General features: G+C 40.7%; 1 protein-coding gene across 1 annotated transcript in view; it reads right to left on the bottom strand.

Annotated features, from left to right (window-relative positions):
- Positions 1-548: 548 nt before the first annotated feature.
- LOC128189700 (hydrocephalus-inducing protein-like) overlaps positions 549-11,213 on the bottom strand; it is a 35,682-nt gene continuing 25,017 nt past the window's right edge. Inside the window, 26 exon segments of the mRNA XM_052861412.1 lie at positions 549-1,302; positions 1,452-1,679; positions 2,007-2,237; positions 2,326-2,479; positions 2,630-2,799; positions 2,933-3,104; positions 3,195-3,346; positions 3,441-3,576; positions 3,821-4,266; positions 4,372-4,573; positions 4,710-4,879; positions 5,054-5,275; positions 5,456-5,663; positions 6,174-6,321; positions 6,497-6,662; positions 6,766-6,904; positions 7,028-7,252; positions 7,366-7,632; positions 7,740-7,943; positions 8,059-8,410; positions 8,537-8,800; positions 9,002-9,323; positions 9,506-9,781; positions 9,873-10,046; positions 10,135-10,273; positions 11,045-11,134. Coding sequence (XP_052717372.1) covers positions 820-1,302; positions 1,452-1,679; positions 2,007-2,237; positions 2,326-2,479; positions 2,630-2,799; positions 2,933-3,104; positions 3,195-3,346; positions 3,441-3,576; positions 3,821-4,266; positions 4,372-4,573; positions 4,710-4,879; positions 5,054-5,275; positions 5,456-5,663; positions 6,174-6,321; positions 6,497-6,662; positions 6,766-6,904; positions 7,028-7,252; positions 7,366-7,632; positions 7,740-7,943; positions 8,059-8,410; positions 8,537-8,800; positions 9,002-9,323; positions 9,506-9,781; positions 9,873-10,046; positions 10,135-10,273; positions 11,045-11,134 — 5,740 coding nt within the window. The 3' untranslated portion in view covers positions 549-819.

The following is an 11,213-nucleotide window of genomic DNA, read 5'->3' as shown; positions in this document are numbered from 1 at the left end:
TAATCAGATCAGAACAGTACCTATTAGCCTTGCATGAATCTTAAAAGTATATTTTCAGATCTTAAAAAAGTTCAACTATGTTAATTTTATGTCTAATAGTTCAAGTCAGATGTGTATTGCCGCAAATGTTTATTTCAAAGAACTCTATGCGGCTGTTCAAAGGACCTCTCTAACACACTTCCACTGTGTTTTTTTCATGAAATAAATAATATTTAATACCCTTAAAATTTAAAAAATATGATTCAAAGCTATTTAATAAAAGTTATAAAAACAATTTAAAATCTGTTGTCTGCATGTCATTCCAATCGGTAGCTTGTGATTGATACACGTGTAAACTATTACTAACAAAACAGAGAAACAATCAGTGGAAAAACTGAGCTGTTAGTAGAATAGAAATAAAGAGGATATTCTGCAAGATTCACAGAAATTCGATCATACTTAGTTTCTTAAATAAAAATGTACTCGGTATGCCTTTGATTGCCTTAGCTCAAATCTTGTGTAGAATTTATCATCAGTATTACATTGCTCAATAAGTTCAACACTGAAAACTCTTGTAAAGATAGGTTTATTTCATTACAATTGACATGTACTTCATTCCCAATGAATGACATAAACTTTTACATAAATTCACAAAGAATGAAATCTCTTCAAACAATAGCCAAAGTGCTCAGAGATAAATAGTATAAATAGTACAACACAGTCAAAGGAATATCACAGTTTCACAGTTCAACAATTCAAGGACGGAATTTACATTGTTTCACACATCACATATCGTGTCATATTTCATAAAATGGCGGTGTCTTTCATCGATTTAGTCCTTTACACAGTGACACCTTTCAGGTAATAGACCCACTGAATGTTTTGGCCACCAGCAGACTTGGGACATGTGATTATTAATTTTCCCATCACGCCTGCCTTGGTTCCGCTGTCATTTCCATCAAATCCAACTACAATCTTGTACTCCTTACGATGCTTGATGTTTTCGCTTTGTTTTGTGAGGTGGAAGGCTGGGTTATCCACTTGGAAGGTGAAGGCCGTCTGTTGGTGGAATACATTACGGAATGGAATAGAAGTGGTGGATCCAGCCTTTACTACATAGGGTCCCTGTGGTTTGGGTGGTACACAGGTTCCGAACAGAGGGAAGACATATTCCCCTCCCTGCGGTGAACTGATTGTCAGTAACGCTCTCTGTTCTCCCAGTTTAGAAGGTTCAAAGGTCACATCTAGGGCCACCTCTGTCCCCCCTGGTGCTCCAGGAGCTGCGGCCACAGTTTTCTCTGTGTGGAAATCATTGTTGTCTACCTGTAATGTAATTATGAAGTGTTACAATATATATACCTTCAGAACAGTGAAAGATGAAACAAGGCATTTCAGCATAAAGTGCTACAAAAGTAACTGCACAGTCACACAATTGCCTTTTTTTGTGAGAAAGACGGGAACCGAAAATTTACCTTGCATGTGTAATCTGCTTTAGCTTGTTTGGCAAAGTTCAGGAACTTGGCTACTTGGATGTGACTTTGTCCGAGGCCTGCTCTGAAGTACAGAGCCTTCTCAGGGCGGGCTGGGGTGGCTTTTAGCTTCAGTTCGTACACATAGCTGCCAAGGTCATTGGACACCATCTCAATTCTCTGCAGGGACTCGCCGACCTTCAAGGGCTGGTACTCAATGGTACATTCATACTGGAAAGAAAGATCAACTCAGTTAATCAAATTTTATCATCTTTTTTCCAAATTCTTGATATCAAAATTTTCCCAGTCCTCCAGTGATGAGTATGAACTAAGTTGGGACCAATTTTTAGTAGATTGTCTATGTTATAACTCCTAGGATTTACTTTTATACAAATGTATATATTTAGATTAAAAACTTTGACTCATAATATGTTGAAGTTATTAATTTATGTGTGAGGAATACCCCAAAAAACTGAGCTAAAATGAATTCCAATGACTCCAGAGTACCTTTAAAACACTGATAATGGAAAGAAAGAGCTAGAGGAGAAAGAGACTCACTGTGGACTGTGGAGGGACAGAGAACGTGTTAGGCATCAGAATCTCAGCGATGTTGTTCTGGACGTTGAAGGTTGTGGCCTGTTTTGTTGTGTTCTCTAGTTTGATCTTCTTGAATGCACTCTGCCTGACTGGAGTTGTGAGTTCTATGGTCTCGATGGTTCCTCCCTTTATGAACTTATATTGAAGCTCGTACCACTGGTATTCTCCAGTCTTGTCATTGGTAAACACAACCTACAATCAATCAGGACATGTTTAGAAAAAGAAATTATTATTACAGATATAAAAGAAGAAATCAACCTATTGCAGGTTAAGATTTTACCTTTAGAGGCAGAGTTGTTTCTTTGTAAGCGAAGACATTTAGCTTGTAATCCTTGGTGCCATTGGCTGGGACGTCAATGAAACTCATGCCTTTGATATCGGTGGACATGTCTTGTCTTGTGTCCTGACGCAAGATCTCCCATTTCACAGAAAACCTGAAGCATACAGATTTATAAATTATGGACAAGAGTACTACTAAACATGTACCAGGTACATACATTTTTGCATTTAAATCACACTCTTTGATATAACACTTCATTTCTTTTGAATAGAACAACAAAAGTTGTCCAGAAATGGTCTTGTACCTCTGAGGCCTCTTTAACCAATTCTCTACAGGCAAATGCTCCACATATGGAACTTTACATGGGATGTCGTTCTGAATTTTGGCACCGCCATTCATTTTGGGTGGTTCTGCTGTCCCACTAACTGTAAACAGTAGACCTGTGCCATCAGGTAACGGGAAGAAAACAGTGCCCTGTAAATAATCACAGAATTAATCCACATTCAAACTTAATAGTATGTACACATTCTACATGACAAGAATGGAGAAATGAAGTGGTATTGTCAGTTTCAACAAGACTAGGAATTCCTTGAGATCAATCACTTACAGTGTGCTTTTTCCCCTCCTGTGTCATGGTCAGGGGGTGGTATGAGATGGGGTAGCCCTTGTTCATAGTCTGTGGCTCCACTGTGAATGTAAGGGGGCCACTCCAGTATTCAGCATCAATAACAGGCTTCAGGGTCCACAAGGCATTGGTCTTGTTGGTAATTGAAAGAGTCCTGGAGAGACAAAAAACATCATTTGTCATGTTTCTGTCCAAGACAACTAAATGATTTGTTGGAGAAAACTGTTGAGTTGCTTCGACTTACTTTGAATCCGTGGAGCGGACGGGACAAGAGAAGTGCTGGGGGACTTCCTTTGTGGTTGGCTGTGCTGTACAACCTCCAGTAAGGGTCAAGGTTACTGGAGGATGAACTCCAGGTTTCTTGGTAACTGGGTCCTCCAAGAAGCATCTCAAATTCTACAATGTGATTTGGATATAAGTTTTTCCAATATTAGTAGTGCAAAGTAGTGTTTCCTTATTCAAGTTTAAAGAATTAATTTGTCAGCCTTACATCATATCGGATGTCAGCTACAGCTTCCTTGGGCTCAAAGATGACTTCAAAGGTCACATCCATGCCTGGAGTAATGCAGCCCTCCACAGGATAGACAGAGAAATCAGGGCGGAATTTTTTCAGGTCCCATTTAAATCTGAAAAATATACATTGTTGTACATATTATATTTTTAGTGTATGAACTTAGCTGGGTATTATTCAAAATGTACTGATGACATTAAAATTCACTTGACAAAGAAGACTTCTTAAACATAATTTCAAAAGTCAAATTTAATTGTAACCTAAAGCATGTATCTGGTAACTCTAAAGTTAAATACATTTATCTAAAAAATTCCAATGTACCGGTATAATGTAATTCACAAAGATAAAGTAATGCATACTTGGCTGTCATGTCCCCAGTGTTGCTCATGATGAGTTTCCGAGAGCTGGAACTTCCCTTCACCACGGTGGGGAACGGGATCGCTGTGGTGTCCATGCTGACCTCCATACCCAGACACTGACCTTTCACCACAAATAGAGTCTCGTACTGACCAGCAAACTCCATCGTCACTTCCTCTGAGAACTGGGGGATCCTACTATTGCTGGCAAAGGCCACCTCCACCTTACACATACCGCCGGGCTCCAGGGTGATTGTGTTAGTGGGAGAAATGGTAAGGGCACCTGTTGACTGGAGGGCAGGGGTCTCCGGAGTCAAGGCCAGGTTAAAGGTCACAGGGGCTGGACTATTGTTGATGATTGGGATATATTTCTTTTTCTTTGGGGCATTTTTAGTGACCTCAGTTGCTCCTAGGTCCACAATTCTGTGTCTAGGATCTGCCACTTCCACCTAGCGAAACAAAATATTTCATGTGATAATACAAATAAAAGAATTTTAATGTGAAATACTAATAGATTGTTTGAGGCCTCATGGTTGATTGCCATAGAGTCTGACCTTTAGTTCTGTGCCTGTTCCACTGATCTGCACACTCTGCTTGGACAGACCATTGATCTCAAACTGTACAGTCTCCACATACTTCTTGGCTTCTCTGGGACAGAAGGTGAAGGTCATGTCGTAGGACTTGCCAGGTGGAATGCAGATTCCACTCTCAAATGTGTGCCGCAAATAGTCATTGTTGGGATACAAGCACTCCACACTGCAAAAAAAAGGAACATTACAGTTCCAAGAAAAGCTTGGTAATTACATTATTTAATACCCACAATTACACTATTTTTCTTAACACAGCCTGACAAGATATGGACACATGTCAGTAAATTCTAATTCATAGTTACCTGATTTCCTTCTTGTCCTTGTTGATGAGGGTGAGGACCTTTGTTTTAGGTGGAATGCCTGGTTTGATGATGAAGCAGTTCCCAAAGTTGTAGGCGGGGAAGGAAAATCCGAGACCAGGGGTCACTCCGAGTCCTTCCAGGCTTATCACGTAGGTCGGACCATGAGAAATCTGTAGCAAAATTTAATTCAATCCATACTTGAAAATATTTATTATTATATAAGTCCATTTTCAAAAAATTTACTTACATGGCATGAGGAATATAGTAATGTTTTTTGCATGAGATTGTTGTTTAAGAACAATTTCTATGATTGTACTACTACTTGGAGGACAGAATCCTCTTACCTTGAGGACAATTTGGGTGTCCTTGAGTGTAGTCCTACATGGGGGACAGAAGGTCAGTTTACAGTTTACTCGCTTCCCATTCTCCACTCCTCCAGTCATGGGCTCAATGGTGACCATCTCCTTCTTCTTGTTGGACATGTGTAGCTCCCACTGGTAATCAAAGTTGAACTTCCCTGTGTTCAAGATGGTCAGGTTCCTCAGCTGTTTCTCATTGACCTCAACCTGCAATTCACATTTATTATATATTCATTAATTTCTGTCCAACGATGAAAATTTTGTGAAATAGTTTTGATTTGTATCTAATAAAAAAGAAGTTTTATATTGGGATGTATGTTGCTTTGTTTTCCATTTCATGTACAAAAATATCAAAACTGCCGTCAACTGTTTGACCCCTTTGTGTACCTCTCCAAATCTAATGATGTTGATTCCGTCAGACACAAACTCCTTGTTGACCCCCTGGGAGTCCTCGCACAGGAGCTGGCAGTTCATGGCGTAGCCCTCAGCCTTCACATTCAGTGTGACAGGGAGCACCTTCCGTTTGACGCGACACACAAGATTAAAGTTCACTTCCTTGTCTGAGTTTGGCACAAAGTACAGCTCTATAGGCATCCTAAAAATTTCAAATTACATTTAAGATTTAATTTTTTTCTAAAATCATCGCAAGTTCTAAAACTGGATTATAGAAAAATGAATAAATTTCCCAATACAATGGTCAGATAAGTGTTAAGCTCAGGCAAATGTTCATGCATGACAGTGAGGACAAAAGCAGTGAGCAATAGAGATGATCTGGGTGTTCAATATTGATTGGAGTACTCTACCTGGATTTGGGTGGGATAGAACCTTGACAGGGTGTTACTTTAAGTTTCTCAAACACACCAGGGTAAGTTTTGTAATAAAGCCAGCCTGTCTTTCGACTGGCAAGATAGAGAAAGCATGGAGGAAAAGAAGGAAAAGAGAGGAAAAAGATCAATAAACATGTTAATAAACAAAAGAGAATGGAAAATCCAGCAAATATAAAGTTATGGTATCTCGGAGTCAGGGTGTAAGAATAAATAAATGAACTAATGAAAAGAAAGGTAAGGATTCTAAGTGAATGGGTGTTGTTAAATCTATGACCTACCGAGACTTGGCAGGGATGGTGGCAGACATTGGACTGACTCCTAGGTGAGCAGCAAAGCCGGCCGAGTGGCAGGAGTCCTCCTCAAACTGGAAGAAGAATGGTTGGTCCTCATTGTTCAACAGGTAGACCGTCTCCACTGCCTCGTGTCCTGGAAATACGGATTAAATCATTCCATAGTACTGACATCTCTCATTTGAGCATATATTCTATTACGCAAAACATAACTGGATTAGGCAGCAGGCATTGCCAATATAAGCCTTCCTCATAAATCACATCTAATGCATGACTCTATTTTACACTTTCCATGTTAATTTCAAACTTACTAATAAGGAGAGCTTTGAAGTTCATGTGAGACCTGTCCATGGAGATATCCGGCTCGCGAGCCTGACCCACCAACAGGAACGGGACACTGATGTTCTGCTCAGGAATGTGGAACCTCCAGAAGGACTCGACCAGAGTGAGCTCCTGGGATGTGAACTCAAATGAGACCTGAAAAACAGATAAAGCATTAAATCTCCGTGGAAACACTGAATTCATAGCATACTTAAGCTCTAGAATAGAGAAAAAATCACAGCCTGACACAAGCAATCACCTGGAATTTCTTGCCACATCTCACACTGCCCTTAGGTGAGAGACATTTGAATGCTGATGGCTTCTTGGCATCATCCTCGTCTTCACAGGTCCACTCAAAGCTATAGGGCTGACTAGTTGGATTCACTATAGCAAACGTTCTGTAATGGAACAAGCATTAACAGTTGTATAATAGTGATAAATGTACATGTACAATATATAGGGAATTCTATGGCAGCATATTAATAATAGAAAAAATCAAACAGCTACAGACAAATACATACTTGGTGTTCTTGACTCCAATGCCTATGCAGCTAAATTCGATAACTCTGGTGTTGGGGTCCAGGGTGGATCCTGGTGGGGCCCCGTTTGGTCCCTTCATCTCTGGGTTTCTGCGCGCCCCACTGATGTAGTCCGAGTCCTCCAGCTCAAAGTGACAGTACGGCATCAGGCTCTTGCCCTTCAGACCGACCACTGGTCCCTGCTGGTCCTTTTCCAGGTTGGGAATCCTAGGATACAAAGAGTTAATATGTGATCAGAGAAAAAACTCAGTAAACAGATATCTTAATTTCTCAGTGTTTCAAAATAAGACAATTCTGATGGGTTTATCACAGACACTTACGTGCAGATCAATCTTCCCTCATAGTCACTGACGTCCAGGGGAGCCATCTTGACGATAAAGCTCTGTTTTTTACCGCCGGCTATTGTACCAAACTCTGGTTCAATGCTGAATGGTATGTAGCTGGCATCCGGTACCTCCATCCTGGACTCTGGGCGGTCACCCTCAGACACAAAGGTCACGGCCCGCTGTGGGGGTGGGGGCATGTTCTCCATGACAACCTGCCAGCTGTAGTCCATCTTGATGTTGCCCTTGTTGCTAATGGAGAATCTGATGAACGAAAACAAACAATATTCATAAATCACTTAATGTTAATAATTATCAGTTCATTACACATTCATGTACATGAAATCATAAAAATATGATGGCAGACTTACTCGTAAACTCTGCTTTGGAACATGAGGGTGTCCTTGAAGTAAATTGACTCTATCTTGCACTCGTATTTACAGAAGTCTGCTGCTGCTGACACCAGGAGCTCCACATTTCGGCTCGAGTCTGCCTGCTCAGTGTGAGTAGGCTCGGTCTCTGTTTCAATCACCTTTTTCTTGGCTGGGCGACTGCTCAACGGTGCCTTGGCCCCTCTGCAACAAAACAGGAAAAGATAGAATAGTGTCTTTCCAACTTATTGTCACTGTAATATTATTGTTTTTAAATCTTACATTACAAAGCTTGTAATTAATGCCATTCTCAACCTACCCTTCACTTGAGGGCTGTGGAGAGGTGGGGATATCTATCCACTTGACCGTGCGGATCCTGTCGTCCCAGTCAGATACCTTATCCAGAGGCTTGTCAAACGTGATCTTGGTGACCTTACAGTTGATTGGGTTCTCCTTCAAGGTTTTGGGCTGGTCAGATTTGAAGGTGACGGTCATGTCTTTAGCATTGTTAGGGTGGAGGTGACCAACTTGTGGGGAGAACTTGAGCTGTGGGTGGTCGGGCCATGCAAACCTCAGGCAGTCTGTCTTTGAGTGGTTTCTCATGGAGAAGGACAGAGTTCTGGGTTCATTGATGAAGCAGTCTCCAAATCTGATCAAGTTTGGCTTGGCAGCTAAAAAGAGAGTTTATAAGGTACTTAGTGCTGTGTAGTGAAAACACTTACATTATGATTGTTCCAGTTTTAAAACTAAATGTAGTAAGTAAAAACTGAACTAAAGCAATGTTTAGGGCAGCAAACCTGCTACATCATCTTCAGCCATATTGCCCTCCTCAAAGTCCAGTTCGGTGCCATTGTCCACACTGTGGATATTGTCGAGGGTGATGTCATCCTGGTAACCCTCACCCACCACCTGGATGACAGAGTCCTCGTACTGGTTGTCCACCACCATCAGGTGAATGTGGGCCTGTGACCTCTGAACTGCTGTAGGTTTATAGGTCACAGTGAAGGACGCCGTCTCTCCTACCCCAACGATTACTGAGGCAGTGTGTGGGCGTTTGGTGTCTGAAAAATAATCCATATAGGTAATAGCATTCACAAATTTCTGACACATTTTCGACAATGCAAAGTGATTGATAAATATATGTGCATTAGCTTTGTCGTCTCTGTCGGATTAACATAGACTTATTTGCTAAAACATTTCAGAAAGACATTTTACAAACTTGTAAATACCGGTAGTACTAGGATACTAGTACATGTATATACCTTCATAATCATCATCCATCACAGCATTGGTGCCCTCGACCGGTTTGAGCTGGAACACACCGTCCTGGTCAATTAGATCAATGTCCACCTTACTGGGGAGTGTCCCATCGTTGACCAGCACCAGGGGCATGGTCTCAGAGTGGTTGACCAGATTCTTCTTGAAGAGCATCAGAGCCTGGCCCCGCTTGTTACGCACCGTTGGCTTCTGAATGTTGATTCTGGGAAGGTTTCCATCCCCAGACACCTCAAATGTCAGGTTCTTTCCTCTGGCTTGGTTTGTGGCCACACCCTCTATTGCAGCCTCAAAGATGGCATTGAAAGTCTGAAAAAAAAAAACAGGCCAAAGATTGTAAATCAGAAACTTTCAAGCAAATTCATTTTTCAACTAAGACACAACACACTCCTCAGCTGAAATTTAAATGTAAATATAACTTAGCATATTTCTACACTCTTTATTGTAAATTTTTATCTAACATTCCAATGTAGATGAGTAGTGAGGCATACCTGCATCGAGGTTGGAGTGAAGGTGACTGTGGCGTAGACATGGCTGTGGTTCATGATCTGAGCCCGGACAGGTTCCACCTCAAAGATGTCCTGTAGTTGTCTGGTTCCCTTTGTCTGTACAGCCTTCACTGAGAACAGAATGTCACAAGGCACCTTGTTGGTGTTACTGATCTTGAAACGAGCCTTGGCTTTACGTCCGATAATAACATTGTTAAAGATAAACTTCTTATCATCCTCGCCATACACTCCACCATCCATTGTGGTATTCTCAGCATTCTGCAAAAACAAATGATTTTAATGTATTGTAATGCATGGTTAGAGGTAGACTGCTCTCCTGATTTGGCTGTTACTAATGACAATATCATACCTGACTGTGATGTTGCCACAGGGCCAGATTCTTGACGATCCTGTGCTCCTCAAAGATGGACCCGATATCATCCACATTGATGGAGGGAGTGCAGGTCTCGGCAATGATTCTGTAGGAGATTCCGTGAGGGTAGTGATCTGATGGGTCCCTGTCTGTGATATCTATGGACAGCTCCTGTACACGAGGAATCAAGATCTCAGTAAACAGGCATTAAAGAAAGTCCATATCAAATGTTTAAGCATTTAAAACCCCAGATCTTTACCTCATCAAATCTGCCCTGCATCTCGGCAGCACACTCAACCAGAATCTGCTGGCTGTGGTCAGGGTAGATAATTCCGTACGCTGGGGACAAGGTGAAGATCTTGAACTGAAGTCTAGACTGACCACCAACACCTTCTTGTCTAAAAAAAAAATTCTTTGGATTAGTTTCTACTTAGAACTATAAATGAAGTACCAATCAAGATAAAAACCAAGATTGATCTGAAAGATTTTGCAGAGCAAGCAAAATTAAAATCAGTTCAAATAGTTCTATGTAAATCATTAATTTAATATTCCCATAATACACAGAACATGTTATAGTCTATGCTAGTATTCTTTTAAAGAGCTTAAATAAGTGCAAAGTAACGAACGTCTGCAGCCTACACTTGCCCACAAGGCTGATACCTGAACAGGCCAGTGCGTCTGTTAGTTTGGTTGGAGGGTTGTAGACTTCGGGAGGCTGTGCGATCTAGTAAACCTGCCTTGCTATAGCTGTTAAACTCACTACTTCATAAAGCCAAGAAACACACAATTAGACACACACCAAGCAAGCTACTGAACCAAGCTTTTGTAGGTAGGGAATGGTAGCATCATTTTTACATATAATTCAAGAACGTACAAAAGCTTGGTCTGTTTAAAGAGGTGGAACATAAGAATTAGGAAATAGCAAATTGTATTAGCAGTGAAAGCAACAGATTATGATTTTTTGATATGTTCAAGTGTTGTGACATATTAGAGAGAAAAACATTTGAAATCTAAGATTTTCCAAATATTAAGTACTGTTAAACAATTAATCTACAAGTATTATTAGGTCTACATCTAAGTGTGAAATATCTATTTCTATCAAAGTCATAAAAACTATAAGCAACTATCGGCTATGCATCTAATAACCACATCACCAGATAAATCCTTACCTGACTGAATCTGTCTTCTTAGGCTTGGCAACTGAACGGCCTGAGCTCGAGCCGTCTCGAGATCGACTTCTTTTGTTGTCTTTCACAGGTCTTTATAAAAAAAAGTACAACATTTCACATAAACATTACTTAATTACTCAATAAGACACAATGTAATAAAGCATAAGAT

This window comes from Crassostrea angulata, chromosome 6, assembly GCF_025612915.1.
Source record: "Crassostrea angulata isolate pt1a10 chromosome 6, ASM2561291v2, whole genome shotgun sequence".
Taxonomy (NCBI): domain Eukaryota; kingdom Metazoa; phylum Mollusca; class Bivalvia; order Ostreida; family Ostreidae; genus Magallana; species Magallana angulata.
This window is presented reverse-complemented; position numbering and strand designations above follow the sequence as displayed.